This window comes from Macrobrachium rosenbergii, chromosome 22 (genome assembly GCF_040412425.1).
Source record: "Macrobrachium rosenbergii isolate ZJJX-2024 chromosome 22, ASM4041242v1, whole genome shotgun sequence".
Lineage (NCBI taxonomy): Eukaryota > Metazoa > Arthropoda > Malacostraca > Decapoda > Palaemonidae > Macrobrachium > Macrobrachium rosenbergii.
This window is the reverse complement of record NC_089762.1, coordinates 34,889,038-34,905,129: the sequence shown is the minus strand read 5'-3', so window position 1 is coordinate 34,905,129 and position 16,092 is coordinate 34,889,038. Positions and strand designations below refer to the sequence as shown.

General features: G+C 36.2%; 1 protein-coding gene across 15 annotated transcripts in view; it reads right to left on the bottom strand.

Moving 5' to 3' along the window:
* Esyt2 (extended synaptotagmin-like protein 2) overlaps positions 1-15,006 on the bottom strand; it is a 97,524-nt gene extending 82,518 nt beyond the window's left edge. For 6 of the 15 annotated variants that reach the window (XM_067124668.1, XM_067124671.1, XM_067124678.1 and 3 more), the window contains exon 1: positions 14,444-14,518. In XM_067124668.1, the coding sequence (XP_066980769.1) occupies positions 14,444-14,503 (60 nt within the window). In that variant the 5' untranslated portion in view covers positions 14,504-14,518. Of the gene's footprint in view, positions 1-4,660; positions 5,137-14,443 lie in introns of those variants that run through there. The other 9 variants (XM_067124673.1, XM_067124675.1, XM_067124680.1 and 6 more) reach the window with 6 other exon arrangements.
* Positions 15,007-16,092: the final 1,086 nt, after the last annotated feature.

Sequence of the window (16,092 nt, the reverse complement as noted above, 5' to 3'; positions counted from 1 at the left end):
AAGCATGCTGACCCTGTATTAACGTCCTACAAAGCATGTTGACAATCCGAAGCAAAGACCAAGTATTACACAGTAGTGATTCTGTGTAGGTCTCGCCTACACAGTCAAGTTATATCCCTCAGCGTTAGGCTTTCTTCTTGAGGCTTTTGCGTTAGGCCTATAAGCCCACGTCAATATCAGTTCAGCTTGTAGTTCCAACCACTCTCGATACTCTTCCCATCATTGATTTCTCAAAACGAACATGTAACAAAATCCATTTTCATCCTACACTACTTTACACTTACAAATGTAACTACTGTATATGCCAGTTACTTGTTTTAAAAGGCTCAAATTTTTCATGATACACCCCTTTGTATACTTCATCAGCCTAATGTTGCTTATGATATTGTTCATAATGAAGCATCTAACAGTTTATTTTCATACAAAAATATTATATATGATAACTAGAAAGCTTACTGTACTGATCTGTACAGTATGTGATACTATATACTAAGCTTTACAGTAGATAATTTTTTGGCCAAACGGTTGCAGTACCTAATTTTCTTCAAACCACAAGGCTGCCATACTACAATATATTATTGAATGTTTTATTTACAATCTCATTTTCACACCAATAACCAAGAATACCTTTGATATTGGATAAACGTACTATTCAGCTTTTTATATTGTAGATTTTCCAACATACAGTGACCCCGCCCTAGTAGAAATGTTTGCCAAACCCACTGTACAGTTCTTAATCATTTACTCCCACTTGGCCTACTGGTTTAAACTTCTCATTATGAACTCATATGAAGGTTCACTGTAATTTTTGCGCTTCACCAAATATTGGCTATGCAACTAGATTTGCATATATCGGCTTCATCAGTGTAAAAATCAAGATGACAGTGTCCAAAACCTCAAAAGCACCAATTTTTTAAAATCTCCCCCTTCCCTACATTTATACATATCCCTTTCTAGTACTAAAGTAAGTATACCTTAGTTTTACCAGACCACTGAGCTACTTCCCCATGTGAAAGCTATAGTAGTTCCTTGTTTTCTTGGAAAATAATAATTTGTAACGTTAACCATTTGGGCATTTTTGTGATCCAGACAAAAACAAAGGAATCTGTACAAACAACCACCATCGACAGTCAATTTTCACTTTCAATAGTGTCTTACAGCTTGCAAAAAATTTCATTAAATATTTCTGGAACTAAATCTTCACAGGACTAACAAGGAATGGTAACATAACTGCCATTTCCAACAATTAAAAGCTTGTATATTCAATATATTTTGGAGTAAAGAGGTCAGCAAAGCCCCAAATCCAAGAAAGGCAACAACCTTTAAAGAAGGTTCTCTGCGTTTCATTAACATTTTTAAAAAAGCTGTACAGATATTAACAGTCTATAACCTAATCTAACCTAACCTAGGGGGCCATGCTAGGCATCATAGGTTATAATTTCTGCATTCAACCAATACTGTATCTCTAACTATAATATACATTTGAAATGAAAGTTATCAAAGAAGAAAAGTTATTCATTCTTTGGTGTACAGTAATATGCACATGGATAGATATAAGGTAAATCTGAGCAACAGTTCCGCACTCATTTAAGTGAAAAATAGACACCTATGTTGATTGTAAATATACTGAATAATCGTTCGCTTTTTATTTCGTGTTGGGGAAACAATTCTAAGTAATGAAAAAAGCGACTCCAATTTAAAATGCTTCAGTCAAAAACTAACTCCAAAAATGATGTGATCCGTGTGCTGCTGTTTGTAAACTGAATGCATAACATGCAAAAATCACTGTAAGAATCTAGTTCTGAAAGACTACGACAACCAGTCAACTGTCTTTTTTTAAAAAAGTAACCAATTACGCAAGTCATTACGTCACTATAGCCAACGAGAGGGTCTGTACTCAATGCTTTTGATTTTCTTTTGTTTCTCGTCGCAGAAGAATATCATTTTCAAGAAAGGTTAGCCATCTTTGTTTTCCCGTGGTCAGTCTGCATTGCAAAGTCCATTCGATAGCATGGAGGATTCATCGTCAGAAGTGTTAACATGTGTTGAGTGTTTTGTGAGTTACGGACAGTTTTGTCATATTTATACTGCAAATATAGAAAAGCTTGTGGTATATTCTCAAAATCATGGCTTAATTTTACGTGAAAAACTGTGCCCCGAGTGTAATAGTGTCTGTAGAGTAGATTTTAACAAAAAGGGTTTTCGGTGTGACAAGTCTGTGGTTCCCAACTACCTATACTCTACACTGAATACAGATATTACTGCTTGCCAGAACATACGAGCTTGCCAAGAATCTTTTAAAATGCGAATAAGCTACGAAGCAGCGTTCCGCCACAGCCTTTTTCCATTTAACATTGTTTTAACTGATATTTTACTCATTTTACTGATTTTCCCCAGCTTTGTCTCCCCCACCCCAAACCCCCGGTTCCCACCTGTGGTCCTCCAAGATTGTTGGATGGTTGAAAGGGTTTACCCACAGTTTTATTGATACTGCAGCAAAAAAAACAAGAGTTTTTGAGCGATGTCTTAGGTTTTAACTTCCGAAAATGATGCAGAACTATTGCTCAGAATTACCATATACAATTTAAATTTAAATTTTAAAGTTCCCGTTCAAACTAAAATAATACCACCAGAAGACCAAGATAAGGTCTTACTTTCACATTTATTCAAGACCTATTACTGAATAAAAACGACAATTACTTGTTAATTCTATATATCCAAGATTCTTAGTCTCTTAGTACAGTACTAATAATGGCCCACATCAAGTACTGGATACCTGTACGGTCATTTATTTATGTAGATATTGAAGGCATTTACACATTTCTTACTAAAATACATTGCATACAACTTTAATTTCATAAAAGTTACTATAACTTCCAACTTTTGTTTGACTTTTTGTCTTATCATATTACAATTCTACAGATCTACAAGTTTGTATGGATGGACTGGACTTAATATTTTATCCATAAGAACTTCCCTCTTGGTTACTGAGATAAATTTGATTATAGCCTCACCTTTTCATTATACATAGCAGTGAACTTAAATATTTGATCAATTCATTTATATTTGAGATTACAAGTGACAGTGATATTTAATACAGTAGTTTCTAATACTAAAATGACTTTGCAGGTTATCTTACCTGTTAGTTTTATGTATGTAAAGCATGTAAATATCTATTCATGTGTTATTTAAGCCTTTGGACACAGCTTATGAATAATTCAAAATGCAGAACACAGTAAGGCATCTAAGTACAGTGATGTGTATATAAACTTGTTCCTATCTTATTCAGTTTGATATGCTGTACAGTATAAAGATACAATGTAATAGCAGCTTTTCACCCATAACAATTTAACCTTATTTCTGGTATTCAATGGGGGAGACTACTGGATGTGACTCCAATTGCAGGTTTCACAGTGTTTTAATGTCAATTTACTGACATTCTGACATTTGGGGTTGTCAGCCATGTTACTAGGCACTGGGATGACGGGGTTACTGGCCGCACAAATTCCCAGCCAATCACTGCCACCGCTTTCGCAATCATTATCTGCATGTAAAAGCAGGGAAAGGTGTCCAGACTGCATGTGGCAGTAATTTGGAGTTGAAAGGCACTGACTCACAACCTGGTGCAACTTCAAGGTTGCAGGTATTTGTGACAGTTTTGACAGCTTGCTACCTTTGTCATTTTGTACCCCTGCCTTCTTATATGCTTTAGTAAATTAGTGCTTGCAGTATGTTGTGGTTTCATGTGTCCTAACCTCTAATCTAAATGGTGTGGATTGAATAAATTATTCTTGTTTCAATTTGTCCTTACATCTAACACCTTGCATGGTAGGCCTAGGGTATCCTAAATTTTTTTTTCACTAAAGATATACAATGAGCTTTAAGCTCCTAGGTTTGTGATATAAGGTAATGGCTATTCAGGAATAAAAAACAAGACAATGGCCTCCTGTATAAAGTAAAATGCTTTCAACTCGAGGCTTTAAATACACATTAACCAGCAATCACCTGTCATCAATGTTACGAAATGTTATTTTACGATGTCCTTGCAAAGCTGTAGGCACAAACAAGGACAGAATTAACTCCTTTCGTAAAGAGGTAAACTAGAGACCCCAGCCCACAATGGGGTAGCTAACGTACAAAATGGGCTGCATTTAGACTAGCTACATTGTGATCTAAAGTTATCAGAGCCTAGGTGCACTTCGAATGGTTGTTTCCGAGTCTTCTATTGGGCTGTAAAGCCTCCCAATTAAGAAATTTCATAAAACCAATGCTATAAAAAAAACAAAGTTGGAACAGTCATGTTTCTGGGTATGGATCTGACACATATGAGAATCACCATAGGTTACTTCGAATATTTCTGCTTAAATGTTTACATGACAACTGAATCTGAGGGTGACATCGGCGAGGGACCAAAATAATAACAAACCGTAAATAAACAAAACTAAACCGAGTACCGTAGACGCATACCATCCAAGCCCCAAAATCAACTTAATTCTAATTCTTGTCAGCTGTTGGTTCTAAAAAATTAAAGGAATAAATACAATTACGAAAAACAAAGATGGTACGCCAAAATAACAAAATCGCAAAATTTTTGCACGCCCACGAACGCAGGGAAGATAGTGACCTCCTTCACCCTTCCGCCTCGCAAGCACATACTCACCCACGACGGAAGATTGGCGAATCGCTGGAATTCCTGCAGAATATCCTTTTCGTCGGCATTGGCAATGGCACGGATGATGTCAAATTTAATCTTCTTCTCCTTAGCCCTCTTATCCCTCAAGACGAGGAAGAGTAACGGTGCCATAAGCCATCCAAAGCTGACACTGTAGTACCCGAACATATACACCATAAACCACTCAAACAGCCTACGACCGAATATTTTCATGTAATTGAAAAACCACTCTCCGTACGCCTGTCCGACATCTTCGCTGACGTCGTGTGTCTCTACCTTCTCCTTTGCTAGAGTTGTCATTTCCACTGAATTTATTCAATACACAAGAGGATACGAATACCAGTTGCAGTGGTGTTCAAACACCAGCTCTGCAGGAGAGTGACAGGGTTCAGCCGGTGGACCCAGCAGACTTGGGTTCTGCAAGTATTGCCAACACCCAAACAAAGCTTTAGCACTTTCAGCTTTCTTGTTGGGAGCAATTTTCCGCCACGTCATTCATTTGTGCTTGCTTTTATTTTTCTCATTCAGCTTCCTCTCATCTAGACAGTCTGGTACTTTTTTTTTATTCCTAACGGGAAGAGGATATTGAAATGACCAACACATTTTGCTGGGAATAACAGACTCATATTTCGTAGCACATTCCTTGTCTGTTACAGTGTAGCCCCCTTTTTTACAATAATTTAATGATAACATTGTAAATTTAGTTGTTAATTGATATATGGATCGTCCACATAATTATATTTTAGGACACAACAGAGAGAGAAAGTGTGTGTGGGTGTACAGTGTAAACAAACTGTGGTCTTTTAGTACAAGAATGTAAGCATTTGTGAGTAAAAAAATAAAATAATAAAATCTCAACACCTGCCAAGTTTCAGAAAAGGATAAGCGGTAGATTTTGTTTGATCTATTGAAGTTTTAAAAAAATGTGTGAGCAATGGTATATAGCTGATATACTCTAAATAGAGTGCACAGTTAATTACATCCCAAATACTCAAATTCATAAGAAAATATGTACGCAGTATGTTTTTTATTTGTGATTGCTTTATTATTATGACTAAATTATTCTTTCTTAAGAAAAAAAATAATAAAATGGAAAGCTTTCTTATTTTCAGTGGGAAGTTTAAACAGCCTACTTGGCAAGTTTGAGGGGCTTAAGGACGAGAAACCCAAAAATCGAAAATTTCTCAAAATAGCGAAATAGGACAAGAGGGAGTATTTATTTTTAATATTTTTTTTATCTAATGACAGAAGTGCTATCGTATATACTGTGCATACGCAGTTTTGTAATTTATTTTAAAATAATCAATTGTAACTAAACAATGGTATATAGCCAGCCTCACGTGAAATATACTCGGTGATTGTGGTTTTATTTTTAGTTTGTGCTTTTTTTACGTTTTATCTGCACATAGTGATTGTGTAACCAACGACCAAGAAAGAGTAGTACTCTAAAAATTCGAATAACGAAATAAGCAAAAAAATATGCCCTCCACGCCGGCTGTTGACACGCCTACTCTTCATCCTTTTAGTTTTGCTGATTCTGCTACTATTCATCATGCCTTCACATCTTGTGATCATATTTGACGCCCTCTGTTTTATTATTTTAGCGCGGAAAAAGAAAAAGATGGTAGGTTTTTAAGAAGCAGAAGACCAGAGCTTTTTGAGGGGAAGGGAAGAGGCTTATTCTTTTCTGTTTCCAGAATGAAGAAATATCTTTGAGATGCACCCAATAGGTTAAACTGTTTTTATGTAAAATGAAAGTTTTCTTATTTTCAGAAATTGTGTAGATTTCTGTTATGTTTCCAGTAGGGTGAGGTTTACACCTTTGGAATTGAGTCATATGTATAGTAAAACCAAGGGAAACACAATTTTTTTAGAAAATGGGAGTTATTCAATGTCTATGCAGAAATTGTTCATAGTACACACTAGCTTTTAAAGGGTCTAAAGCACTTTAACGCGTATGATTTCTCCTTTTTTTTTTTGCTAAAATAATGTGGCATTATTGCTAACTCAGGCAATTCTTCTCAATTTGGGTGGGATTGGTCTTGGCTTACACTTTTTAGTGTAAGAGAGTTTCAATTTTAATTTCAAATAGAGGGGAAACGAAAAATTTCTAGGATAACTTAGTAACATGCGTCAAGGCAATATAACTTATTTTTTAGACATGTACTTTCTACTAGGTCAAATAACTGAGTTATTTATTGAATTTCTTTTTAGGAAAATGCCAATTTCAAGCATTTAATTAGATGAAACTTGCTGTTTGTTTTCTGTCGGTGATCTTGCAGTAAAAAAAGATTTTCCCAGAGAAGAGTTTCATTTCATACGAAATATTCACACGCAGCGTCAAGGCATGAATAGCCTACAACATTATTGAACTTAGGTCTATTCAGAATTAATAACTTATTTTTCCTTCGGTGATCTGAAGATTTTCCCAGAGAAATCGCTAAATTTGCCAGGTTTTCAAGTGCTTAACTTACAGGAAGACAACGGAGGGCGAATAATGTAGTTTGAATTCCATTATTATCTTTGTAATCACGAATTTTACTCAAAAGCCACAGCATTTAAAATCATGACTCGTTTTAAATTTTTAGAAAACTATTGATCTAGTTCCTGTTATGACACTATTTGGTCGCCGTAAACATTTGGTCACTTGGGATACAATAGTGATAGAGGTGAAGGAAAAGAATTGCAACTGTCAAGGAACATTGCAACGAACATAGAGAAGGGTTCCTTTGCCATTCAGTGATACCTTTCCATGCATAAAGAAGACAATTAGGGAAGATTAGCAAATCTCGTGAGAGAGTCTGGTTGGTACACCAAAAAAATGCGAAAGCCTTAAGTGGACAAGCAACCCCAGCCAATTTGTGATGATGTTTGGTCTCTATGGGTAGATAGCTCTTATTGGTCGAAGAGACCCAGTATCCAATATGAGTGCCAGGATGAGGAGGGTTCTTTGACAGACTGTTGCATATAGATCGAATGATATCTAAGGATTTGTTGAGGGAATTGGTTTTCTTTAGAATATATAGAAAAGGTACAACTGATTGCTTGTAGAGTGAGTCGGTGTTTAGAAAGTATGTATGCATTGAATGAATAATACCTTTAACACACAGTCCATCTCAACAAGTAGTATCTTTGCTTGCAATTCCTTGTATTAAAACATGGAAGATGGAACAGAGAATGCTTTCATGCACGATGAGAGAATGAAGCCAGTAGACTTAAAAATATTTGGAAGTTAATACTTCAGATGATGGTAAGATGGGAGAAGTGAGTTACAGAGTAGGTGAAGCAAGAAAGGGAGCAGATTGTGTGCAGAGGATTGGGAGGAAACTTGAAGTGTCTAGAAAGCCAAGCTTGGAATGGGAGACGGTAATGTTGAACCAAGTACCCTTTATGGAAGTGAAGTGTGGGTATTAAATGCAGATGAAAGAAAGTAGATGTAGAGATGTATTATTTACATAGCATTTGTGGTACAAGAAGAAATTAAATTGTGAGAAATGATGAGATATGGAGAAGAGGTAGTAAAAGAGTTAGCATTGGTGAAAGGACGGATAAGAGTACTTTGAGGCAGCATAGTTATGTGGAAAGAATGAAATGTAAAAGGTTAGTAAAAAGAGTACACAATGTGAGTGTTGGGAGACGGAGGAGAGGAAAACCTAGAAAGAGATCTATTGATGGTTGTACGTTCCTCATTGGACGGGTTGATGTCGTTCTCGGATAGCATCCTGCTGGCCCTGCGTTCGATTCTCTGACTGGCCAATGAAGAATTAGAGGAATTTATTTCTGGTGATAGAAATTCATTTCTTGTTATAATGTGGTTCGGATTCCACAATAAGCTGTAGGTCCCGGTAACTAATTGGTTCTTAGCCCCATAAAATAAATTTAATCCTTCGGGTCAGCCCTAGGAGAGCTGTTAATCAGCTCAGTGGTCTGGTTAAACTAAGGTGTACTTAACTTTGTGAAGAAAGTATTGGAAAGAAAGGACATCGGCAACCAGATGCAAAAGTATGTTTGTGCCAGATACAGCTGAGTGGCAAAGTATGTGTAAGGGGGTTCAATGTGCTGCTGGTGGACCCTTTCTGGAGGTGAATAGAGCTGCTGCTGCTGTGGAAATTTTCTGCACGAGGGGTTCAGGAACGATTTAGCAGTTTAAGCGTGAATGTGGTTGCGATCCTTGCCCATTCTCCTCTTGCAAGTCACCCCTGAAAGATAAAGGGCTATGCATATATATATATATATATATATATATATATATATATATATATATATATATATATATATATATATATATATATATATATATATATATATTGTAAAGACGTCAGACGTCTCTTCATTTCGCATCAATCACGTTCATGCATCACAAGAATCTCATGTAAATATTCATATGTAGAATTTCCTGGCCTTTCTGCCGATATATATTTTATAATTGTATGTATGTTATGTCTCTTAAAATTGCCATTTGTTTGACTGTCAACAAACACAAATTGCTCAGAGTGCAGGTCACGGCTATCGGAGGTCGGAGCACTACGTTTCCGTCCTCACTCTGTCATGTAGCCTATACCTGAGCCCAGGAGAATAAATAAGTTAATATTTAGTTCGACTTTTTTTCCTCACAATATATATATATATATATATATATATATATATATATATATATATATATATATATATATATATATATATATATATATATATATATATATATATATATATATATATATATATATTGTGAGAACAAAAAGTCGAGCTGGGTGGATTAAATGTTACAGGAAAGGTCTTCACTGTGTTTATTATATTCATCATCTTTCGTGACTCAAGAAAGATAATGAATATATAACAGTTTTGCAACATTTTCTGCAAATCACTGTTTTAGTACTGTACAACAATGTGCCATGATGTATCGATATACTTCGAATAACCCACACTAAACGAAAATACAAACTATTTTCTCACAACGTTAATCAAAAATTAGTCATACTTTTGCTATCGGCATCAAATTGTATGGCGAACTTTCATGACACCATTCATTGATCATGAAAATTTTACACAACAGAGAGAGAGAGAGAGAGAGAGAGAGAGAGAGAGAGAGAGAGAGAGAGAGAGGTTCCATGTATTTTGTATGTGGTAACAATGTTAATGTCCACTGAATGGGAGGGACGGTGGAGTGGCAGTGCCAGTTTCTATATAAACTTTTATTTTCATTTTCTAATTTTCGTCACTGACATCACGTTTTAAAAACTTTATGTGGCGATTATACTGTTGTTATCACCAAAGATAGCGGTGGATGTTATTCTTGCTCTCTCCATGTGCTGAAAGTGCTATGTTTAGAAACGATGCCAAGTCGTGAGTTTTGGGCTTTAATATTGCGTTCCCTTTTCCGCCTTACTCTCCTCAGTAAATCTTGATCCAGCGACAATGTACGTGGTGCACGAAAGTTCCGCTGCGTAGGAGACAAGGACCAGTCGCCTACTGCGTATGAGAGAAGGAACAGCAGGCTAATTTTCTTATTTTCCGAAGATAACGACGGTACGACCCCGAAAACCCTTCGGGGTCGCTGTCTAGGAAAGATCCAAATTACCAACCCCACCACCCTTATGTGTGTGCTTTTTTTTTATACAAATTGCATTAGTATATTTTCAGCTATCATGACCTTGCTGGAGGATCTGAAATGTTTATGATACTAATCTCTCTCTCTCTCTCTCTCTCTCTCTCTCTCTCTCTCTCTCTCTCTCTCTCCATAATGGATGTGCGCACATAGCCTATGTTCATGACTTTACGTGTCATGTAGGCCTTCTTGCCTTGCATCCACAGGTGACAAAGCAGTCATTTCATAAGTCTAGTTTTACCCAATGTAATATTTATGGAAGGGCGGACAAACCGGCGCAAATTCGGTCGACGTAATCATTTAGCAATTAAGCTGCTTGATAAAATGTGTAATGTGATCTTGTTGATGTTCCGATAAGGTAACTACCGTGATTCTGATAACAGATAACCCGTCACAAATGATGTCACTGAGTCATCGAAGGATATCAATAAAATCGCTTCCGTGTTAGTTTTGTGCTCTCGGCGAAAGAAGAGAAAATAAATGAGAAATATGGTAACTGTGTACTTATAAGCATCTTCTTGTGGATAATTTACTGCATTACTGAATGTCATGTGTTGACAATGCAAAAAATAAAAGCATTAAATTTCTCATAAAAAATTGATACGTTTCGCAAATATTAACATCAACGGCATTCAAGTGAATACAAAATAAAATATATTACCTGCAATTTCTCCTGTACCTTGGCGTAATGACACACCAATGATTAGAATTAGGTCATAGCTAATTCTCATTGGAGACGAATTATTCAGGTAGGGTACATTCTGTTTCTTACACTGAGGACAGGTATCCTAAATATTAAATCATGAAAATTTCGATTCAGACCTGCGATTAATTTTACATAAATATCAGAATAAAGGCTCTACTATGCACGCGTATCAGACTGCATACAGTGCAGAATCATTAACGAGACTATTCGAGTAATGAACATATAACAGTTTACAATAGTAACATAGATACACTGGCTAGGAATAAAAGTATTCGTGTAAGAATAAATCATCTTTAATCGATAAATCAGCATAAATACGATTATGACTTGGTAACCAGTTATACGTTGACACTGTAGTACATTGGTTCGACAAGACTTAATCCACAAATGAATCAAAGACCTCTGGATTAATCCATTCGGGGAAAGAAAAAATGTGTGTCGTACTTTCTTAAGCAGATGGAATTACTTCACAAACACTCAACATATACTATACCTTTTATGGTTTTCAGATGAATTACTAAAAACCTAGCTGTGATTGCAAGTGCTTATTATCGTATGCTGGTGGACTCTAGTAAACGCCATTCGGTAAGATTTACAACGGCTCATCCGAGCCTGCAATTTCACTTTTTGAGGCCGATATTATTTGTCTACTCTCAAGATGATCAAGTTACCGGCTACTGGTGTCATATGCGTACATAGTTCCAGACTGCTGTTGCCATCTTATGAGAAAGTTATCACACGATGGTTCTTTAGCCTGGAATGAAAATTGGGAGTTTTTCCCGGCAGTATTTCTGTTGGAGATGACACTTCTGGTAAAATGTGAGTTTTTTTTTTTTTTTAGAGCTCAGAAGTACTTATCATATGGTAAATTATGAAGGAGGCTTTTAACACCTCTTATCTCCCTGTCGATAAAGCCACGAGAACCATTTCTTGATTACGTTATTCATTCAGTCAACGTAATCCGTGCCTGGCCTATAGTTATAACCTGTCCACAGAAATAATGACACCCAAGACAAAAAAAAAAAAAAAAATGCAAGAAAACAACTCACCTCTTATGATAAAGATAAAATATGATCCGTAAAATTAACGTAATTGTACAAAGATAAGTGTATTTACGATGTGGGGATTATCGGTACAGCTCTTGAAAAAAATTGGTTCCTGGTAAAGGACAGAGTGTTAATCACTCGTATCTAATTCTTTGTCGGCATTTCAGAGGAATTTTCCCGGATTATCGGTAATGTAAGAAATCTCTCCCACCTCAAACGTCATTCGGGTTTGAGGCTAATTCAGACCCACTTGTTTCTGTTCTCTATTCACGAAAAGAAAAGCCAAGAAAGTCATTCTTATGCAATACAAACCTAGGTCTAGTTGAAGGACTGATGATGTTCCTGTAATGATTATCTGAAATTTTCTCACTGGAGAGAAACTGTTAAATAGTTACAAAGTCAAATTTCGCAACATAACGAAATTAACTGAATGGATAAAGATGGTATTTGTTGAGTTAAATCGATGCCACTCCAATTAATAGATAATTTGTTATCATAATTAGCCAGTCTGTATCAAGTATGAGAGGAGAATGATACAACGAGCCACCAAACCTAGAATTGTATAATTAAAGCAGTATAGTGCTGTTTGGGTGAGGTACTAAGTCTATTACTAGGCGTCTGTAGAATATCATGACCAAAGGTTCAAAGAAAATGTAAAAGGTATTCTCTGGATCTTAGTGCGACCTGTGCTTGACATAAAACAAGTAAAAAATGTGCCGAAGTTTCTTCGGCGCAATCGAGTTTTCTGTACAACTGCTACAGCGTTTAATCAAGGCCACCGAAAAATACATCTATCTTTCGGTGGTCTCTGTATGAGTGCTGCCCATTAAACTTTAACCACGGCCTGATGATGGTTTATATCGTTGCCAGACGCACGATTATGGCTAGGTTGAACCTTAAATAAAAGAAAACTATTGAGGTTAAAGATTCAATTTGGTAGGTTTGATGATTGGAGGATGGTTGATCAACATACCAATTTGCAACCCTCTAGCGTCAGTAGCTTTCAAGACCTGAAGGCGGACAGAAAAAGTGCGGACGGACAAACAAAGATAGCACAATAGTTTTCCTTTTCAGAAAACTAATGAAAGGGTCCTGGAAAGTTAAAGACACGACAGAACAACCTTTATCCCATATGGTCCCTTGATCAGGATAACTCAAGATCCATGTAGGATGAGAACTTACATGAAAACTAAAACCTAACTGATAAAGCACCTATTGGCGCCAAAGATTTTTGGAAGCTTTGCACGTTACGCGAGCCTTGGTAAATGGATAATGATTAATAAATTTCCGTAGTCTTATATCGTGATATATTAGTCTGATGATATGCCTTGAAAGCTCATGCAGAGGTAGGCTGAATCTCAGATACCAGAATGTCATTTTTCTTTTTTCCGAGATTTATACGACGGAAGAGGCATATGTGGGAATCTTGTGAATGATCTTTACCTCAATAATATCCCTTCAATCTCTAAGATGTAGAGCTATGGAAATAAATCTAACGCTGATAGGCAGAATATGGGTTTAGGAATTCAGAAATTACCAAATTTATTAGTGATATATGCTGCCGAATCTTTCAAAATATAATAATCAGATCAAAGTAATCACAGTCAGGGAAATCACTTAAATTTGACTTAATACCGCCGATTCATAACCTTATTTGTTTCTTAGAATATGTATTAAATAATTTTTTTACGGGCCAAATGAGATTATTAAAGGTTATCTTGTGACGTTGAGATACTATAATACCTCTGATTTTCAGTGACTTAGTCTAAGATCCCCAAAACAGCATCAGGCATAAGATTGTTTCGGAACTGTCTCTAACTTTTAAAGCCTTGAGCAGTGTTCAAATGTGAGACTCCACTCTTCTCTCTAAATCCCACTTTATTCACCGACCAATTCGTGCCATATTATGTCGCCTTAATCATCAGAATGCAGAGAATGGGGGAAAGACTACTTTAACAAAAATAAATAAATAAATAAATAAAAGATAATTCTGAAACAGGTAAATGACAGGCATGTGTCTTTATTCAATATGTGTGACTCTTACAGTTTTATCTGTGAGAAATCAACAACATCGTCATGCAGAAAACTTTTGCCTCCCCTAGGTTATGTTAACAAGCTATATATTTTCTGATCAACGTCTCTGAAAAGCTTCTCATCTAAATATAATATATTCCATCGATAATTCCACAAATAAAGGAGAGAAGTAAGTGTGAGGGCATGCTCTTGATATTGGTGCAACTGAGTTGAGAGGGGTGGGCGGGGGAAACGACGTGTCATCGTTGGCCGTAGTACTATATAGCAGTAGAGCCACAAGTTGTCTCGCGAACCAATTGAGTTGGTGAATGTACACAAAAAAGAAGAAGAGGCAACAATTTAAGGCAATCGCTCTGAACTACTGGTAACATTAAACTTACCCAAGAGGGTCTCTCTTTCGGTGCTGCTATGTAGATGGATTTGATCGTAGGAATGTTCATGTAGGCCAACAACAAACGTACAGTCAGTTTGTCTTTTTTCTCTTTCATTAATACGAGATATATGATGCTCAGCATCACCCAGCTCAGTCCTATTTCGGACACACACCATATTACACAATACATCAAAGAGTATTTGAGAAACAGATAAATGTCAAAGTGGCTGTTCATTTTCTGATCGGTCCAGGCCAGTACCTGTGAGATTTTCTGCGAGACATATCGAAGGCCGTCGTTCAACCTGTTGCATAGAAGTTCTAGAGTTTTGGACGCACTGAATTTCTTCATTGTATTTTCCCTTAGCAACACATTTGTGGGACAGTCCATGGCTTAAACAAAATATCCACAAACTTAAATGTTATTTAGTTTTGAATATGTACACATCTCTGAAGACATTTTCTAACTGATATGTGTTCTGAATGTTGGCGCCTTGACGAGAGAAGATACGGGTTCAAATACGGAGAAGCGGTTACTGCACTAGCGTTTTAGATTGAAACATCTGTAAGACTGAGCGAGAGACGGAGCTAAAAAGAGCGAGATTGCCATGATATATCACTTTATCTCTGCGATGCATGAACTACCGTTTGATAAAAGAAACACATGATTAGATAACGCATTCAAGGGTGTTTGTAATTGCCGTTGACAGGCTTTACATGCCGTATTGCAATGTAACCAGAGGAACATTCTTACGTTAATGATTCTTTTCATTCCGACATCTTTTAAAATGGGACCTAATCACATCTGTAATGTATGGAGCAAAGACAATTTCATACAATTTACGTATGATTAGGCATTGGCCTTGGGAGCTGGCCCCAGTTAATTCATCAGTTCTCTCATTTTAAATATTTGTCTTGAAAACGCACGTAAACAAGTACAACTATTTAATTTTTAATTAATCACATGTTCTTATTTTAGTTTCATAAACAAGTTATGTACACACACACACACACACACACACACACACACACACACACACACACACACACACATATATATATATATATATATATATATATATATATATATATATATATATATATATATTCTTCATGAATATATAACTTTATATACGAGGAACTCAGTCGTACTTTATTGCTATTAACAAGGCTCCGTTTATTAAAATTCTAGACATTTATAGCCTAACTTCTCTTCAACGCGGGTAATGCCAAACATACTTCTAGAACATCAGTCTGTCTACCTATCTATCTATCTATCTATCTGTCTGTGTATAATCTATACATATATACATACATATACACACATGTATGTGTATGTATGTATGTGTGCGTGTGTGTTTATGAATATATGTAAATATGTAAGTATGTGGGTGTATCAGTTTAAATATTCTACTTTGGGATCGTTGAAGTTAAAGACGATATGATTTAAAGCGCAAAATGTAAGTGAAATAATGCAAAAAATGACATTTTATCCGTGAGCCCCAAGTGTACGAACAAAGGGAGAAAACGGAAAAAGTCCCACCGCTCTTGCTGTGGTAAATTAGTGATTGAAAAAATTAAGTATATACTAAGCTGCATGTCATTTATCATTTAGAATTTTTATTTAGGCTATAATTAGATGGTAAAAAGCGCTGCGGG